General features: G+C 42.8%; 2 protein-coding genes across 7 annotated transcripts; both read right to left on the reverse strand.

The window, feature by feature from the left end:
- Nucleotides 1-1035: 1035 nt before the first annotated feature.
- Nucleotides 1036-8670, reverse strand: LOC117891594 (protein quiver). Of its 5 annotated transcripts, none has more exons than XM_034797122.1 (7): nucleotides 8562-8670; nucleotides 8409-8502; nucleotides 7768-7815; nucleotides 7023-7079; nucleotides 5920-5972; nucleotides 5755-5848; nucleotides 1036-5609 (listed from the first exon to the last, which is right to left on the reverse strand). In XM_034797122.1, exons 2-7 carry the CDS (start codon nucleotides 8458-8460, stop codon nucleotides 5383-5385), a joined length of 531 nt encoding a protein of 176 aa, XP_034653013.1. In that variant the 5' UTR covers nucleotides 8461-8502; nucleotides 8562-8670; the 3' UTR covers nucleotides 1036-5382. The 5 variants fall into 5 exon arrangements, with proteins under 5 accessions (XP_034653013.1, XP_034653014.1, XP_034653015.1 ...); XM_034797123.1 differs by having other exon boundaries at nucleotides 8409-8510; nucleotides 8563-8664; XM_034797124.1 differs by lacking the exon at nucleotides 7768-7815.
- Nucleotides 8671-10864: 2194 nt separating this feature from the next.
- LOC117891585 (aquaporin AQPcic) lies at nucleotides 10865-15684 on the reverse strand. Of its 2 annotated transcripts, none has more exons than XR_004648635.1 (5): nucleotides 15482-15684; nucleotides 12289-12515; nucleotides 12087-12230; nucleotides 11283-11813; nucleotides 10865-11216 (listed from the first exon to the last, which is right to left on the reverse strand). XR_004648635.1 is itself a non-coding variant. In XM_034797113.1 (5 exons), exons 2-5 carry the CDS (start codon nucleotides 12478-12480, stop codon nucleotides 11181-11183), a joined length of 795 nt encoding a protein of 264 aa, XP_034653004.1. In that variant the 5' UTR covers nucleotides 12481-12515; nucleotides 15482-15683; the 3' UTR covers nucleotides 10865-11180. The 2 variants fall into 2 exon arrangements, 1 of the variants encoding a protein (XP_034653004.1); XM_034797113.1 differs by having other exon boundaries at nucleotides 11391-11813; nucleotides 15482-15683.
- Between the last annotated feature and the right edge of the window lie 4554 nt (nucleotides 15685-20238).

The following is a 20238-nucleotide window of genomic DNA, read 5'->3' on the forward strand; positions in this document are numbered from 1 at the left end:
ATACTTCTTTTATTTGATATCTTCGCCTAGAATTGATTCTTAATTGCTTGATGGAGGCACAAAGTTGTAGACGACAATCTCCTGCTGCTTCTGCCCGAACACGTACTGCAGAACGCCGCTGACTTTGTCCCATTCCAAGCCATCAATACCGCAACCGATGCGCGGTATGGCCAGCTGCTTAACGATGTTCTTGCGCTGCGAAAAGGTTCGAAATGCATAAGCAAAGAATTGATCTAAAAGTTAGCGCAAGCCACTCACCATGTGTTCGCGCATCTGCTCCAGAGATGACTGCAGCGACTCGTATGTTGGTTTTCCCCAGCTTTGTGGCTTCGTCACCAGATAGTAAATGTAGCGATCATTATCCTTGAGCACAGCGAGTGCGAGACTTTGTCTACAGTATGTAAATGTATGTAAATTATTAAGAGAGACATGTTTATTAAGTGATAACATTGAAAAATTTGAAAAATAGCGCGCATAGATCACCAGTAATCATTGTGGCTATAATAATGATACAATCGGATCCCAATTTGGAGATCTGATAGATATGGTCATTCCCTACGGAATGGCGTTTTTAGTTTTCTGTTATCTTCAAAATTGTAGATTTGGGAGGTTTTCGCCATTTTGCGGGGGCGGGGCTCTTTTTTTAAATACACTGGTTTCAGTGTGAGCATACAGCAGTCTGGTGCCAAAATTTGGTGGCTCTAGCTCTTATAGTCTCTGAGAACTAGCCGACAAACAAGACGGACAGACGGACTGACGGACGGACAGACGGACAGACAGACATGGCTCAATCGACTCGGCTATTGATGCTGATCAAGAATATATCTACTTTATGGGGTCGGAAACGTTTCCTTCTGTGCGTTACATACAACCGTTATCCGCACAAATACAATATACCCTATTTACTCTTCGAGTACCGGGTATAAAAATGTTTTCCATTATTCGATTTCGTTTAAATAGATTCTTCTTTATTATAATCTTGTACAATGCTCTGTTGCAAAACAATCTTAATATTCGCGCTGTTGGCTTTAAATCGATTTAATGTTTACTTGAAATATCTTTATTGGCTAGATACAATTGTTGAGATTGAGTTGGAGATATTATGGTACGGTGCTCATGGATTCGTATCCCTATAACAGTTAGCATTAAAATCTTAAATGGATCTTTAACAATTTCCTGCGAGTATGCATTTAAGTACGAGTATTTTTAAGCTTTAGCGGATAATTAATACGATTTACATTCAGAATGCTCAATACTTTAACCGAGAAATGTTCCGTCTGTTCGCTCCTCCTCCTTCGCCTTGGCAAGCCATCGATGGAGACGGTTAGCGTTGGTTAGACTGGTTAACGAAAGCGAACTGGAAGCACCGTTGAGCTGGGTTGAGTAAATATTTAATGGCTAAATTGAGGTTAAGTTGAGGCTTAGATAAAATAAAGCTTCGGGTTTGGGGGTGTTGTTCAAGCCAAAGCATTGGAAGCCCCCAAAGCTGTCTGTTCTGTGCCGTCTCTCCGGCTGATTGGGCTCGTCCCGCGCTGATCCTCGGGCGGTTGTGTGTGGCGCCAGGCGGTCGTCGTGGCCATGCCGCACAGACGTTCACAATTACATATTGCGGCTCTGCCGCTTGTGGCCAAGTGCATTTCGAATGCGGTTAGCATTACGCGCACACAGGCAAAGGGCTTGCCAACTCTAAACAGGTGCTCGGCAATGACGCGCGCATGCCGCCCACAAATGCCGACCTCGGCCTGTCCACATCCCTCCCTGGAGGGGGGTGGAGGGGCAAGTGTGGAGCGGCTGTCGCGCCATTGCGACCACTGGCATGGTTGCGATGGCGTACATGATGAAAAAATTTAAGTCAGACAGTGGTGTCGTATGTGAAAAAGCACCATAAAACGGGCATGCAGGCGAACCCTCCAGCTCCGAGAGAGCGGTCCTCTAGTGTTAGAAGAGTGCGCTCTGTCGCAGACTGCAGCGCCTGCGTGCCGTTACCTGACGAGAGAACCTCTCTGCTGTTGGATGGTGGAAGTGGTGGTGGAACATATGTGGGTGCTATGTCAGCTTGATTTCCATGGGAGGCTGAGCGCGGGCGGGGGCTTGGTGACTCGACTGACTGATACACAGACATTGAGAGAGAGTAATAGAGTGGGTGAGAAGTGGGTGAAGGATTACTGAAGTGGTGGGGAAATAGAAGAAGATGGGCTGGGCTCGTGGTGAGTTGAGTTGAGGTGAAATTATAGAAAACTAAGCGTAAATCGTGTTGGAAGTCGAACGAAAAAGCAGTAGGCGATAGAAATATATGTATTATGCATCGGGAGAATGAGATAATAATTGAAACGAAAAAGTAAACTAAAATAAAAACAAATTAAGGCGAAGGCTGATTGTTCTCGAGTTGGTTTTGCTTGTGTTTTGATTCTTTGGTCACTCTTTGGCTTTCCTTTTTGGTTTCTCTCTGTTTTTTGCAATATTCAACAACCAATACCAATGTTAAGTTAAATATAGCGCTTTGGCGGCTATATATTGGTAAACGTCTATGATATTAATTTAGTGCTTTTTGTATTGTGAGGAATCTATGGATCGGAAGCTTGGCCCACAACATTAGGGTCTTTCAACGGCTGACTTTCTATATTTGTATATTCATAGCTTTGATATCTTTTCGCGCCTACATGTAGTAAAAGTTTATGTTTTTTCTGTTATTTATGATCTACACTTTCAATCAAGTGTAGAGTGGGGCTGGGCTAATGATTTAGTATCTGTTTTATATATTGTATGTATCTGTGTATTCTTTCAGTGTGTGTCCGGGCTATATGCACTTGTGACTAATTTCAATTTGAGCGGATCAAATGACGAGTGCATATATCTAGTGTTGGGTTGGCGTTGAGTGTTATCGTTTATCGTTTATCGTTTGCTGCTGTTTTGTATATGCTACAGGTGTGTGTGTGTGTGTGTGTCTCTAGAAGAGGAATTCTATGTTTCGGTTGTATAGAAAGTTAGTAAAAGATTCATAAGATTAGTAGAGTGAGTTACATAGTTAGTTAAACAGATAGAAAGATTTACAGAGATACATAAGAGAATTATAGAGAGAGAGAGAGAGATTGAGAGAGAATGTGGGCGCTGAAAGTGGGCGTTAGATGTTTGGAACTACAAAAAGTACTAAATTAAACAAAAATTATTTTTATTTGCACTACTAAATCCATTATGCGGTGTAAATCGATTGCAAATTCATTTCAAATCGATTTCATTGCCTGTTTCGATAGTATTTTTTGTTTGTTAATAAACTTGGAAACGCATTAACCGTCAATCAATCATTCAATCAAATACTGGTTACAAGAATATTGTCAACATTCACAAACCAAAATCGTTTAGATATTGTACATATGTATGCGTGTGTGTGTGTGTGTGTGTGGATATTATAGTTAAGTATATTTTGTGTATTTGTCATCGAACAATCCAACGTAACATGAAAGCATTAAACTATATTGTAGATTCAACAAATGAAACGGTAAACTCAAACCCAAGTCAAATGGTGTTGGATAATTGCATAGTATTTGCCAAGTGTGGGATGGATATAGGAATATCGATAGAGAGAGAGATAGAGAGAGAGACTGAGAGAGGAGTGTGGGTGTGTGTAGCACCAATAACGGCGGCCCGTCTCTGACTCCCAGCAAGAGCGAGCGAGCGAGCGAGACTAATAGAGAGAGAGAGGGAGAGGCAGTTAGAGGCAGTAGCGAACTAAGTGTATGGTGCGCGCAACTGTACTTTTCTGGTGACTTACCTTGCAACTGCAGAACCTGAACATGCTTTAGCTGCACTTTCTTGGCAATTTTCTTCAAGCATGTTTCAATCAAATCAACTTAAGCCAGTACCAGGTTAAAGATTAAATAGTACAAATGCATGGGGGAGCAGTGCAGTAGTGTGTGTGAGAGAGAGAGAGAGTGGGAAGATAATAAACGGATCTAAGCTAAAAGTTAATGTTGAAAGGTTAAGAGTTAAGAGTTAAGAGTTACGAGTAAATTTAGTTAGAGATGTTATGGTATGGTAAAAATGTTTGTTATTTATTTAGCCAATTCTCAATAATACAAATGAAAAACGATCCAAATGCGCTTAATATAGTACAAAAGCTCGAGTCGATTAGTGGTACATCGGGTGCTCGAGAGAGAGAGAGGATAACCATTACTAGGTATAAGTCATAATATTAATTCATAATTTAAAACTCAAATCATAAGCTATATAATTCGATTCGTTTAAGTCTATCACTAGCATGACAATGAGAATTGAGTCACTTTCAAATTCATATGTAATGTGGTTGGGAATTGGGGGTTGGGGATTGGGGATTGGGGATTCGGGGTATGCGGAGTTGATTCTTCTACTTACTAACTAATTATCACTTGTTGAATACAAACCAAAGGGCAGCACGGGCGACGTGACGACTGATTTCTTTATACAGTTTGAGGGGGCTAAGCTAATGATGAGACTACACTACGATATCGATAATCCGAAGTATCTATCGATTTCCATGATATGATGTCGAACCGATTAAAGCTTAATGTAATGCAACATGAAGTTCTCTCCTTTGACTTTTGGAGTAAACAGGATGAGCAAATATGTATTCCACTTCCTTAACAGTTGGAGTTGCTGCATTCCTGCAGATGGAGTTGCTGTTTGATTTGTAGTTGCAGTTGGAGGTATTTACAAACCAAGAGATGGATGCCGAGTTATTCCAAGTTTACATACACATGATATAGTTGAATGTTTTTTACATTGTAAACATATTTAAGTGTGAATCGATCCTCTTCTGGAGGGTTGTGTGGGGGGGCGGGGCATTTACAAATGTAAGTAACAACGAAAGTAAAATATGTAACTACAATTCCTACTTAAGCGCTACATGCTTCAGGCTTGCTTTAGCATCAACAACACATGCAATTCAAATAACGAGTACTCGTACTGTGACTAGAATTCGCAACTCGTTCTCGTTCTCGTTCGACTCTACGTCTACTCGTTGCACGCAGACGCAGTGCATCCAAAGCTCGCTTACCGTGTACGTGTGTTAGTGTTTGTTCAAGTGTATTAGTGTACAAAAAAAAAGAGGAAGCCTTCTCTGTCTGTGGAAGCATTTGGGCTGGGCTACTTGAGCTTTCTAATGGTGCTTATCGAACTATTATTCAAACTACTCAATTCAATGCTCGTTTCGGCCTCAGATCGGTTCATCGAAAAACTGTGCTTCAAACGTAAAAGATTTTCAAGCTACAAATCAATAATGTTTACAGAGAGAGAGAGAGAGAGTTAGATAGAGAGACGGAGAGCGAGAGTTCTGAGAGTTGTATGTATGTGTGTGGCGTGTGTGTGTGTGTGTGTATCTATGGATGGGTGTGAGCCTAACAACACTTTCTATCTGTTGAGCAATTGACCCATTAGCCAGGACACTGCCACTGCGATGGGTATTATGAGATGCAACTGGTGGCCATGAGTGTATAAATCTTTACTAGAATTGCACATATCTTCCTCACAAAAGCACATATGTCCATTGCCTGAACTTTCCATCATGCACACGTGATCGACCATGAATAAATTGATCTGTAACTGTGACGTACACATGCGGCGCACCACCTCGTAGGCTGCAAAATAGAGAGAGAGACAAAGACATGGAGGGGGACACACGCACACAGGAAAATCAGTTAGAAATCAGAGTTGCTTCAGCACAGTTAACGGGCAGGAGTACAGTTTGAGGTACAGTTGTGCTTTGGGGGGTACTGTACTTACGTGATCTCTGATGGCGAACCATTTTCACACAGCAACCGTTGCAGGTCATCAGGGGAGGCTGGTCCCTCGGCAGAGCCGTATAGTTAAATGGATCCTAGGGACAGTTTATCAAAAATAATTTAATTCGATCTATTCAATACAAAATTCTATGTTTTTCCAACTCACCTTACAGCGGGCATCTGTCCAGGAATCGCACTCGTAGCAGTAAATCGATCGCGCTAGATGAAAAGAGATCCATTAGTACCCAGTGCATGACAAGTCTGATCTTCTTGGTAAGTCTCTGCACTAGTTTAAGGTTAGATTTTTGTTTTTCGGGGTACAGTAACGCCAAAAGCATGCCAAAAAGATCTCAAAAGCAGGCAACAAACATTTATCAAAAACATCTTCAAGTGTTCCAACTAAAATGGGGGTTTTGTTGTGGTGTGGATAGAGTCAAAATCGTGTTTCAAAATATTGTACAAATCATATAAGATAAAACTGTAAACTACAACGTGCCGAGAGAAAGTGATGGAAAACTGTTTTGTATTGGATAACAGATAGGATGTTCTTGCGGGTAATATTTCATGGTTATTGAAAGGCATGCAAACACACACACATACACACAAGACAAGACAAGACACACACACCCACGAGTACTTAGGATAAAATAGAGCTAAGCTGAGGTACAGTTGTGTCCAGACTTCAAGGCAATTGTAGGATAATTGATAACGAGAGCTTTTCTTCTATTTTGATTATTTAGCACCAATCGCAATCAGCATTCGAGGCATACAAGTGCCTTGAAGCTCTACAAATCGCACATAAATAGAAAAAGTAGTAAGGATAGATTTCTCGGCTTGCACTTGGGAGTGCATTGCAGATCGATAGGTACAAGAAAAACAGAAACCAAAATGAAACCAAACCGAGAACAGTGCACGAGAAAGTAAAGTGAGGAAGGAGCAAGAGTTGGTTGGCCCGCTTTGTGGAAAGCAATTGCAATCGATCTGCGATCGATAGGAACTTTGGATAGGAAAACCATAAAACGATTTAATCTTAATTAACATAGTGATACGTAGTACAAAAATATATATTCCTTATTCATGGCGCCCCAAAATGAACCGATTTGAGTTTTGTTAGAGATAGAATATTTGTATACATATAGTACTTATGCATGGACTCTGAGTAATTCTTAATTTCTTTGTTCTTTTTTTTTGGTTGTCAAAAAGGTAATGGATTGTTTTTGTTTTTTTAAGCAAATTGTTTCTGTTTTGGAATGGCAAATGGACTCATACTTTGGCATTCGGCTGAGGCCTGCGGAATCCATATGAGAGTTAGAAATCCGAATATGGCTGCAAATAAACAATGAAAGAGAAGAGAGCAAAGTAGAAGAGGGCAGTAGAAGGAGTGTGTGAAACTAAAAACCAAACGTAGAGCGGGTTGGGGATGGGGAAAACTCTGGCGAGAAGAACACCCAAGGCAGCGGCACCCACCCGCCGTTGGGCTGCTCTTCGAGTAGCTGTGGGGAATTGTGTGGTGTGGTGTGGTGTGTGGTGGGTTTTACTTTCTCTCCCCCCAACCTACTCCACAAAGACAGTGTTGCACAAGAAGAGATTACAATTTACAAATTACTTTTAGTGGGAAGACTGCACTGGCAACAACTCAAGAGGCATTCGGATACGTGTGTCGGGTCGTGACCAGGAATATACGAGTATATGCATATTGTAGGGTAAAGATACGGGGGTTTACATAGTAGATATAGTGTGTAAAGAGTACAGACAGCTTCTTACAATCGATAGAACGGCATTTACAATCAACGGCACGTACGAAAAACCAAACCAAAACCCAAATGGAACGCAACAAATTTTCATTTTGACTTTCTTTTTACAAGGGAAATTTTCATTTTTAGTTTTGATACAAACAAAGAAAAAGCATAAGAGAATTTTGGTTAATTTGGAAAAGAAAAGGGGGGCTGGGGCGGGGGAGGGGTTAAAATCATATGCAAAATGAAACCAGTTCGATATCAAAACTGAAACTTACTTGGAAAACAATTATCGGTTGTAGCGAATTTAGCCAATGCCAAAAAAACTTTATTTTGATTTTCGTTACAGATGAAAATAATGAAGAAAAAATATAAAAGAAAACAAATGTAAAAATGCTTTTTGATCGAAAGTAATTGAATTGTTTTTAATGGTCCATCTACCAGCTAGAAAAAAACAACGCATAAAGCAAAACAATCATCTAGACTCCCAATCTAAACATTCGGTTCACTTCGATCCATCGTTTCGCACTTTCAATACTTTCGATTGTGGCATGGAGATGGAAACCAAATAAAGTATATTTGAGAGTCTGCTCTGCTGGTATATTGTCCTCTCAAAAATGGTTTAAATCACTCGAAATATAGTATTAACATTGCTCCTATGGCACTCTCTGCCTTGTGGTTTCATCATGCTCATATCCATATGTTTATGGTACAGATATCCATAGTCAGTTCTTGGAGCAAAAGTGCGTAATAAAAAGTTGATGTTCGAATGACTCTTATGTGCTCTTGGTTGCTCCCTCGATTCGCAGCTGATATTTGTTCATTTATGTATAATTTGATGTCTATGATCCCCCCTCTTTATGGCTGTGTCTAGATGTTGCCTGATGTCTGTGCTTGATTGGATGCGTGAAGGGCTTACCTGTGAAAGCCAACAACCAGCTGCCGACTGCATTTCCCTTTTCTGTCCACATCTTCAGTGTGCTGGCGACACAGCTGCTCCTTAGCTGACTTCCCTGTGGTTACCAGATTATAGTGATTGTTTGGCAGAGGGTTTAAATATATCAAAACTCACTTGGAAATGCGAATGATGTCTGGATGTCTACCACTGTCCAGTGTCTGCACTGCTGCACTTCCCTCAGGTGCGGCGACTTCTGCTCCTAAGCATTTTGATGCCCGTCACTAAAATGAAGGGAAAGTGTTCGAAGAGAGTTGGTAAATTCATTCTGCAAGCCATAAAAATATTCTCGTTATGCCAGAGAGTTCTGTATATACTCCCTACCCCCAGGGATCCCCGATTCGATTCCCACTTCCAGCTGAGAATTTGTCACACAAAAATTAACACTTTCCGCGCTTTTGGGAGCCATTCTCTGGCACCCCTCATATGCCAGAGTGGTCGTTGGAGTATACTGAAAATGAATTATGCTTCGGTTCTAAATTTATTTTGACACTTTAAGTTCCCCTACCCCACAGCGCCCTGCTCCCCACATGCGTTCGTCAATATGACAATATAAATATGGGCAGATGCCGCTGGATATATATAGATTGTAGGCACATAAGTATAGAATGGAAGTGGATCAAAGACACCAATCTATAAATACAGCCGCATAACCTCTAATAAGTGTTCTAGGTCAACCGATTGGGTCTGGGGTCGTGTCTGTGCTGAAAGGGGAAAGTAAATTCAAGCTTTGCCCCTCAGTTTTTGCGGCATTTTCATCAAATTGTTATAGGTTCAAGAATGTCCATCTATGCCGAGTGCATTTATCATTTATCACATATTGTTTGAGTTTATTTTTTGTTGTTGCTATTTTTTGCATTGAACTTTGGCAAAGCGTCAAAACTGTATACGAAAAGCTGTGGCAGAGTGGAGGAACTAAGATGAGCGGCAGACAAAAAAACTATTTATATTTATATGTGTGCCACTGCTTAGAGCAGAAGAGTGACAAAATTGAGACTAAGCAATGACTGACAGATACCCTGGCATTGAACTTAGAGTTTCTTTTCTTTTTTTAACAATTCTCACACATCCTTCGAATAAATTCTTCACTTGTATTTGTCATTCCCAAACCTAAACCCATCTACCCAACTAATGGGTAAACAAAAATCACAAAAATGTCGCATCCTCCTCTTTGATAGTTTCTCTTTTTTTCAGGTTAAGGTTTTCGCTTTGGCACAAGCTAAATTTAGCACAATTTGCCGCCAATATTGACTCCACTGCAGTACCAGCTAATCCTCTTCCTCAACCCCATACCCCAGTGCCTTCCTCAGTGCTCAACCACTTCAGCCCCGAGGCCTGTAAGTGGGTCAGAGTGCGCGGTTCAGTGTCCTCCTTGCTGCCGTTCAACAAGTGTCTTAGACTGCCGCTGATCGCATTTCAGGGGCCATTTATCACATATTAATGGCCGAGTAACGAGCTAATTGCATAGATGCTCACATGCAGGCATTAAAAGGGGGTTCCCTCTCTCACTCTCTCTGGTTTTAAGTGGCTTGGCTACGGCTCTACCCTTGGTCCACTCGAGTAGTTGTGGCTTTAATTACTTGCCTTGTTTCCTTGGCTCCTAACTGAATTATTGTGGCATTTTATTGGGGGTACATAGGCCGTGCCGCGACACGCTTGAGTATTGATTTTTGAATGATGTTTACACCGTGCTGCAGCACAGCTCTCACGCTCGCCCTCTCTCCACTTGCCACTTCCCCTTTTCCACCTTGCCACTTGCCACTTTGGTTTTCCCCTTCTCAGTTGTCGCTTGGTTCTCGTTTCATAATAAGTTTTGCAACGATTCTGCAGCAACGTGGAATTGACGGCTTGGGCAATCCAATTTGCATGCGCTCGTTCGATTTTCCTTTCATTTATTTATGATTTAAATTCGTTCGCCCTGCGGGCCAAGCCTCACATTGAATTTCGTATTGATTTGGCTCACAAACACTTTAAGGCCTTGCCTCTCCAGGGCCTGATTTTCCCTTAAATTTGTTTTAAATTCACTCGAAACACTGACGAGCCGCTGGCTGCATTAATTTGAGAAATATTTCAATTGATTCAACGATTTTTTGTTTGCTAATTTTGCACGTTTTCACGTTTTTTTTTTGTTGGTTCTTTCTGTTTAATTCTTTTAGAGGGCAACGGCAACACGCAACGGCAATGACAGCCACAACGACGACTGCGGAGGCGAGAGGCCGTGCTGTGGATTTTCCGATTTTCCGATGTCTCCCCTCGACGTCTTTTTGACACTTTTGGCGCATGACGCTTCCGACGCACGCGCCCAGTGTTGGAAACTGTTTGCATGGTAAGCTTTTAGCATAAGCTTTCGAGGGCGCAAAAGTTTTGAATGGGGTAGTGGAGAAAGAGAAATTCTGTTATTAAATTAACAACAAATTTAGTTAATTAGTTCCAATAATTGTTTCAATTTTATTGTGAACTCTTGAGAATAGATTTGCAATTTCTTTTGAAGCACTGCTTACGAGTATAAGTATAAGTATTAGTTATATAAAAAATGAACTTTTGCATAAATAAATACATAAATAGACAGGCACGTGAACACGGAAGTACATAAGAGTAGACATTGAAATTGAATGAGTAAATGGACAAAACATCAAAAATCTGTTTCGTGTTCGCTCCGCTCCGCTGCTTGTGCTTCCCTCGCTTTCGCTCTGCTGGCATACACTGCCGGCGCTTAAGATCCTTGTGCGGGTGTCCTTAAGCATAGTCCCGTGTACCCTCCAGCTTGCGCAGCTGCGGAGGGGGGAAAACCAAAGAGGGAATTAGGTTCGGCTTCTTCAATGGGCAAATCGTATTTACAATGTGTACATGAGTGGGTGGGTGGATGGGTGAGTGTGTTTGTGTGTGTGTGTGTGTGTGTCAATAGAAGTATTCTTCGCTCCGGGCGCCTTTCAATCGGACTCTCACCTCACGTTCATCGGCATGCGTGCGATACTTATCGGCCGCCTCTGCCGCCTTCGGTGCCGGCTTTGCCTCCAGCACCTGTGTGTAGAGCAGCGCCGCGGCCACGCCTCCCAGCACTGGCCCAGCCCAGTACACCCAGTGGGCACTCCAGTTGTCCGTGGCAAAGGCTGTGCCCACGGTGCGTGCCGGATTCATGCTGGCGCCCGTATAGCGTATGGTGCCCAAGTGGCCCAAGGTCACGGCCATGCCAATGGCCAGCGGCGCCGTGTAGCGGGAGTCGGGCTTGTGGGGATCACAGGCACCGAACACGGTGAGCACCAGCAGCAGTCCCAGGAAGAACTCAATGCCCAGTCCCTGCAGCTCGGTGATATTCTCCGCGAGACTCGTGTGCCCCAGCCCATTGTAGTAGTCCCTGTCGATGAGGGTCTGTGAATGGAATTTAGAGGATAAAAATAGGAGTCCATGGGCACATGAAATGTCTGTTTATGTTGCTCTTGAGAGCAGCAAACTCTCGTTATTGTGATGACATCATATGTACATTCCACTCAGCCACTCAACGCAAACGAAAAGCAATTGTCGAAATCCAAAACCAGCAACGGAAGTTGCCCCCCAAAAGATAATTTACAAAAGCAACACAAGCATTCTTGAGCTTACTCAAAGTTCATGGATTAGCCCTCAATGGGTGTACCCTTTACTCACCCGCACAGCTGCTGTGCCCGCAATGGCGCCCAGGCACTGGAAGACAATGTAGAACAGAGCACGCAGGAAGCTGATGCGTCCGGCGACCAGCATGCCCACAGTTACCGCAGGATTCACATGTCCACCGCTCAGGTGACCCACAATCTGAAATGCAATAGGTATTATTTGAATTAAAGTTATAAACCCCCCGACTGGCACTCACCGTAATGGCCATAAAGATGGCCAGACCAAAGGCCAGCGCCTTGAAGGTGCCATCCTCCACCTGAGTGCAGGCGCCGCATGCAAAGAAATTCAGTATGAGTGTGCCCAGGAACTCGCCAATGAGGGCCTGCCACAGACGCAGCTCCTTTGACTTGAGCTCATTGAGGCCCAGCGAGTACTCGAATTTTCCCATCTTCCACACGCAACGTCCCAGCGGAGAATGACGAGCTGCAAAGACACAGAGCAGACACAATTAATGCATAAATTCCCCACGATCCGCATTCGGAAATGGATATGGAAATGGAAATGGCAATGGCAATGGCTTGACTACAGCTAGTCACTGTGTATGGATTAAGTGTGGACATTAGGATTGTTGGGCTGTTGGCTGCACTTCCGCTCCAAACGAATTGACGCCTACATTTTTGTCTGCCATTAACATACAATTTTACACATGTAGCCAATGCATTTATCCATGAGTATGTGCAGAAACCTGCGATTAATTGGGGTTCTCTTATCAGCGTACAGCAGGAACAAAAAGGTGAAACACCGACACATATTTTATTGGCAACAAGTCGTTAAATTGAGGTAAATATTTAAGCAACAGCAAAAGTGAACAACACTTGAGAGTTGTTACAAGAGAGAGAGAGCGCTGGAGGTGCAGGGGGGGACTTGGCATCACTGGCATTCTGTTTGCTCTGCGGCTCGACACTCTTATATGGCACATTGCGGTCACGAACAGTTCTGTCAGTCAGTCACTCCCAAAAATGGGCTTAAACTCGTTGACCATGCCCACCCCACACACACAAATGTATTTACTTTGTATTTGCAATTTGTCTCTGCCATCAATCAGCGTTCGTTTCAATGTTAATTCTCATTTGCTATGCTCAGACATTATTTGAGGCCTTTTCTTTAATGCAATCTTAATGAATTCTTGTTTTACTTGCGTCAGCCACTGATGGACTCGGTCTGATATGGATTCCCTGGCCAATCTATGATACTTTTTTAATTGAAACTGGATGAGCAGATAGCAAATTGCCTGTTGACTTAAGGCTGGGCCTGTACGAATACCTCGTAATGTTACCAGCCCACAGCCCACAGCCCACAGACAGTCGCTTGCATTGACTGAAAATATTAGTTGGCATTTGTCATCGCTGCTTGTTAATCATCGTACATTGTGGAGTAAATTATCTATTCTATAATTCGTGCAGCATACAATTATAAAGCTAATTAGTTTCCATGAAATTGCAAAGGTGAGAAAAACACCCTGAACACTCTCCCATGTGGGATTGGGATGAGTTGTGCCGCAGAAATGTTGGAAAGCAATTAAAAATCTATGCACAATTAATCAGCATTGATTAAAGTTTGCTTAGCGTTTGTTTTCGGCCAGCTTAAGTGATAATAGAATTGCAATTTATGGACGAGACGATAAGCGGCAGCGGCAGCGGCTATAATTGGAAATTTAAAACCTTAAAGCCAATTGTTTGTATGCCACTTTCTGTGTGTTGTTCCTCCATGCGCGATTAATTCTATCGCATTATGGAATTCACGGTGGCGCGTTGGTAATGGGGCGAGTGTCCGTGTCCGTGCCAATTCGCGCAAATATCGGGAACAATAAAGCAAAAGTTTGCTCAACAAATTAGCACAAATGGCGAGAACAAATCACACACACAACATTTCACACACATTTTTGCACACACTCAGTTGAATGGGCCAGCAAAAATGCATTTTGACGCATTTCAGGCTTTTGACGGCATTTCACTGGCATGCAAAACGTGTACGAATATACATACTGTCGGAGTGTACTTCAGGTTCATGAACCTAAACTCGAACTGAACCCCAACTCAGGAACTGTTTCGAAAGTGCCTTATGGAGTGGCGTCGATCGCCATTAAATTTAAATTATACAAATGTCGTTAAGGAAAAACAAAGATGCTTTTGCCATTAATTAAAGAGATAAAACACCGCAGATACTCACTAAGGGGCATAAATCTTCCGGCTGGTGACGCAATGTCTTCGACACAGGTGTCAAAAATAGTATAGGCCTTTGGCTTGTTTTGCTTTTTAGCATTTAGTATTTGCCTTTTATCTGTCATACTCATGTTTAGAATTTATAATTAAAATATACGTATGGCTACAGAAATTTGCCTGTAAAGTGTCTTATAGCTCCAGGCTCGATCAGATATGACCAGCTACCCCCATTATAGAGTAGCTCAGTCGCTTCAGTTGAGCCTCAATTGTCGCCTGTCTGCTGCTGCTGATGGCATGCACCGATATAGACATTTGCAATTGTTGGTCGCAACTTTGTCACTTAAAAAGCCATAAAACTTAGTTAACTGGCATTGGTATGCAGCCATCGAAACCGAAGCTAATGTTAAACGGCAAACTCCTACACGTTGCCACAACTCCCACTCGTTCCCGGAGTCGGGAGTGAGACTAATCGCAAATGGTCACTGGTTTGGTTTAAGGGTCGATCCACTTATGAAATCATTTCACTTGTTTCAAATTGCTGAGCAGCTAACCAGAAAATTGTAACCAGCAGCCCATCAATCATCAAACACGGGTGTCATAGCCGTACAGAGAAGAGAGCCCCCGCGGGCGATTAGCCTTAACATTACCATAACATGGCACGGCACGGCATGGCATGGCTTGTCATGGCTGTACTGTACTGTAGCTGCTCTCTGCTCGTAATTAAATCAGACAATAGAAAATTTATATAGAAATCTTAAAAGCTTATATAGATTACACCAACGAATCATTTCACGCTACGCTGAGCTCAATGCTACAACACAAAGTCACAAAATTCTATTTTTTTGGCAGCCACTATAATCATTTTCTTTCGCTTTTTATTTCCCCAGAATCCACAAAGACCAAGAGTGAAATTCTATATAAAATGTTGATATACTTTTACGATTGACACATGCTACACAATTCGGTGGATGATCTTGTCATTTGTTTACTCAGATCAGTCAGTCAGTCGTTTGAGGAGGGGATGGGGTTGGGTACGGCAAAGAAAGGCCAACTGAGTAAAGAGATAAAAGGTAGAGATGGATACACATGGAGGGAGGGGAAGGGGAGCTTCTAAGCTGAGTGGCAAAAATGAACGAAATGAGAACGAAGGAATTGGAATAACAGCACATGCTGGCCGTGGACTACAGTGGAGACTGGTCGCTGTGCAATTAACTATTAGAAGTTTACCTTGTTTTTTGTTTTTGTTTGGCACTTGGCACCTTTGCACTCGCTAACAGCTTCACTTCGACACTCCACAACAAAAGGTCACTCACAGACGCTGACACTGACTGGACGATGAACACAAAATGCAAGTTACTTTCAATTTGGGGAAAGGAATCGGTTCGCTTGGAGGCGATCCGCGCACTTGGACTCGTCGAAATTGAATGCGCGCCAGCATTAAAATCAAAAGCAAACGAGGCCCCCGAAAAGACAAAACGAAACGAAACGATGGAGACGACGACAACGACGACGGAACGGTGGCCGACGACGTCATTGATCGTGAGGGCAAAGAGTCAGCCTACTGACTCTCTCGCTCCCGTTCCGAGCAGGCATTAGCAGTGCACTTCATGCTAAGCATAAAAGGAGAGGCAAAGCTTAAGCTACGGTTAATGGAAACGAAGTTCAGCTATGGCTTAGCCGGGACACAAACCAAAGCAAATAATAATTAAAACATTAAATCAAATCAGCTGAAAGTAATTGAATTTTATGGCATGCAAATATCAATTGTGAAATTGATACAAGCAACCAAACAGCCCATCCGGGCTGGATCCAACCCCCTCATTAACGTCAGCAGGTGACGTTTGCTGAAAATTTTCCATCTATCGCTTATCACTGAGCCAGAAATCATGTCTTTTCTTAATTAATTTAGGGCCCAACGACAACACCGCACTGGCGAGAGCCATAAAACCTTTCCATATTAATTGGCAAATTGCGGTGCATAAAAACAAATCACAGCAAAGCAATTTAAATTCACTACACTTTAATAACAGATTGTGGTTGGATTTTGGATGTGCATTTTTTACCATAAAATATATATTTAATTTCTGTAAATATTTACGAGCATTTGTAGCATATCTAAGGGGCATGAGTTGGTAAAAAGAAGCACACTTTTATGAGGCACTGTACGGCATGTAAGCAACGTGTAGAATCCGCCTGTTACACGACGAGGCAGTCTACCGGCAATATTTTACACTCAGTATATTCTGGCACTCCCGCGATTTGCCTGTGAAAAATACACTCAAAAACCCGCCATTAGATAAGGATCTAATTTCTAATTTCCATGAATTCATATATTCCTCTGAGTGCAGTGCAAAAAGCTAAAATCAAAACCACATTTCATTTGAAAGAAAATGTATGCCCCGGCTGGCTACACTTGACACCTGACAGGACCAACGCCCACTTTTGAGAGACGGACACGGAAGGCCGTCCTTGACCGTCCTTGCCATGACATTGCGCTCCATTTGCATACAGGACCGTAAGCGTAATCCCCGTGGACAGGACGGACCCCTCCTCACTATGAAATATGGCAAAAGCAAAGTAATTGTGCCTCCTGACTGGCGAAATAATAAATTAGAATTCTGCTCTAAGGAAGCCATTAATTAAATCGGGCATACTTTGTTGGCAGTATTCAAAGCAGTGGCTGGACAGTCGCGAGATGACGTGATATAAAGGATGGGCCGCCTTCGATGGGGACTGAGCTCTTAATTAATGGAAATGGAGCATAAATTTGTTATGCGAGGTAGAGCCTTGAATAGGAACTGTTGAAAATTTTCCACAATGCGATTACTTGATCAGCTGTGCTCTCTGTTCGAGTCTCTATAAACACCTTTTATCAGCAAGTAGATCAAAAGATCTCTTAATCTATTTAATCTATATTTAATCAAGTGTTTAAGCAGCCACGACTGCTTCCGCACTATGCCAAATCATTGAACATCAGAGCTGGAAACAATTAATTTGCAGCACAACGCCACTCGCATGCTAAGATCTGTTTTGAAGTTCTACTTTTTTTGGCACTTCTCACAATATCGCGGAAGCTTTACACAATTCTCACCATGCAGCGCGCACATTTCGCTTTCGTTGAAGTTCCCCTTGCCCCCTCATAAAACGAAGCTTGCAAAAAAAACCTGAGCATCTGCGTCGGCTTATCAGCATCGGACGGCAGAGGCAAATTTCCATCAATTGCTAGTTTTTATGTTCCCATTACCATTACCGTTCCCCATGTTAATGGGCACTCGATATATAACACGTACGCCATAAGTCAACAGCGGCCGTGCCTAAACCCAGCTAAAACTGACAAAAAAAACGCACAAAGCGAAGCTGCGACAAAAAAATTATGTTCTTGATGTATTTTTATATAAAACAAAAAAGCATCACATCCAAAAAAAAGAGCAACACAAAAGATTGGCTGAATTCGAAGGCCGAAGCTGTTGATACTTTAACCATTAACGTTCAACGTCAAACATTGCGAAGGTATTCGACACTTGTGAAAATGTATAGAAATGTATAAGAGAATGTGTACTTACAGAGACCAGATTAGTTCCCATGGCAGATGTACTACATAAATAGCTGGAATTCCCCATGCAAATCCCTCCCGCTGCTCAACCGAATAGCTGTAGCAGCCACTGGCAGGGTATACGACAAGAAGTTGAGTAAACACAAATGGCAAATTCTGTACAAGCACCAAGTAGTGCTTGTGTCAATCAAGGCATTCGCTCTCTACTTTACTTTGCCCAGTTGAGTGGACGGACAGAGGAGGAAGACAGAGCAGATCGAGCAGGTAGCAGGTAGAAAATAGTTAATTGCCTGCAATTTTTGAACGGCACGCGCTTCCCTTCCCCTTATTCCAACGCGATCTTTTAACCTAGCCCATCCCCCCGCCATCTATCGTTTCATGGCAGGAAGTGCGCCTCGTGTGTGAGAATCAAACCTCTTTTTCTGTGTTCTTCCATTCTCGTTTGCCGTGGCGGTGGGTGTGCTGTGTGTAGAATGCGAGACGCAGATTTGACCAGTTTTGATCCATGCGCAGAATTTGGGCTTCGACGCCCGCATAGAGCTTGTGATCTCTTGCAAATATTTCCCACGGCGTATGCGTGAAGACAACTCGAAGACAATGGCAACAAATACAGTGAGACACTCGCACACTCAGCAACAAATACTCTGACACACTCGAACACTCAGCCAAACCAAACCGTTAGTCATGGCTGCAGAGATGATGGAGTAGAAGTTGAAAATGTGCAAAACAAATAGCTCAGACGCAGTCCAACAACAATCAAACATATTGAATTGGTCTTGAGAGGGGGTGGAACGGGGACGGGGAACGTGGCTGGCCCAAAACAATAACGAGAGAAGAGAACCACAATGGCAACGACAAGCTGCGGCCTTATTGAAACATTATTTGTGATATACGACTACGAAGTACAGTGAATGCTCCACCTGACGAACAGGTGACTTTTTACAGAGGACTGAATAAGGAGAAAACGTACGCGTAGGAAATAAAAATATTATATAAATGAGAAACTGATAGAGAACTGGCAAATACTTGTACAGATTGCACCCACTGTACTGCACATGTACCCACATGATCCATTGGTAAACGGCTACAGCAAAAACCATAATCAGAGCGTTGGCAAAATTTGCATACCTTCGACTTGGAGTTGGACACTCACGCATCGTCAGAGACACACTCACACACTTGCGTACACCACAGCGACTACTAACAAAGATTGATGAAGTGTCAGGCGAGGGCGAGAGGCGGATCGGGGCGGATCGAGGCGTTGCGGAGAGCACGAGACAGACAGCACTGTGACATTGACCTTTATTTGAATTTTGGTTGTGTGCCCCAGCCCGAATCAATCACCCAATCACACCCTGCCATGCGTATTCCACCTGATTGATCCAATTTCGTTTTTCCACCGACTCATGTACGCTTATTGTTCGGCCCCGCGCTGTGCACCCGTGCAATTTATTCCGTTTATTAGCTGTCGCCCCCTCCCCGCTCACAAAAGCATAATAACTGTACATAAGTACATCATTCCGCCGAGCGACACACAGCGCCAACGCCACAAAGCGCACAAGATTAACATTTATACCCTTTAAGGGGGAGAGTAATATAGATTGTGCGAAAAGCAGGTAGCAGAGCAGGCGATGCAGCTCCCATCACTGAAGGTGGTTGGTTGTATTCTTGAAAGCAAGGGTATCTGCAGTTGCGACTCTCGAAAGCTTTTTCCTAGAGTGTCAGTTTGTGATCTTTGTTTTCGTTTTGTTTCGGTTTTTTTTCTGCACATCAAGTTGTTGGGGTGGGCAGGGGGTAGCTATTGTGGATTGAATAGATGCCTGGAAGCGCACACGGTTACAGTTACACTTCCAAAACTGTTTCAATGCCACTGGAAGAGTCTGGTCTGTCTGCCCCAGCCTCTGGGCTTTATGATTGTTTTCTTTTTCTGTTGCTGCTGGCGCTGTGTCTCCTCGCATTGTTTTCACAGCATCACAAGACCCGCAAAGTGCAGAGAAAACAGATAATTGAACAAAATACAATTTACATTTTGTTGCTGGCAATTTTTTGTACCATTTTGCTTGAATTTTGCACAGCAGCCAGCACTTCAATTATACACATTCGGGCTGGGGACGTTTGGACCTTTGCTCCCATCTTTACAGCATATTTATGGGATTCTTGCTGCTGTCAAAATGTTTTTAAATGTAGTCGTTCTTCGTCAATAGCGTGAAAACCGATTCAATTGATTTATAACAACCATTGAATTTGGCATAAAATTCTACAATTACTATGCAATTATTACTCAAAAAGAGAGAGAGAGAGGGACGCAGAGGGAGAGAAAGCCACAAGTGATAATGAGGTCCAGTGGAATACAAAGAGCAAGCTTGCGGATTAAAGCAAATTTCCGACATAAATGAGAATGAAATCACAGCGGGGTGGAGGAATGGTGGCT

This window comes from Drosophila subobscura, chromosome E, assembly GCF_008121235.1.
Source record: "Drosophila subobscura isolate 14011-0131.10 chromosome E, UCBerk_Dsub_1.0, whole genome shotgun sequence".
Lineage (NCBI taxonomy): Eukaryota > Metazoa > Arthropoda > Insecta > Diptera > Drosophilidae > Drosophila > Drosophila subobscura.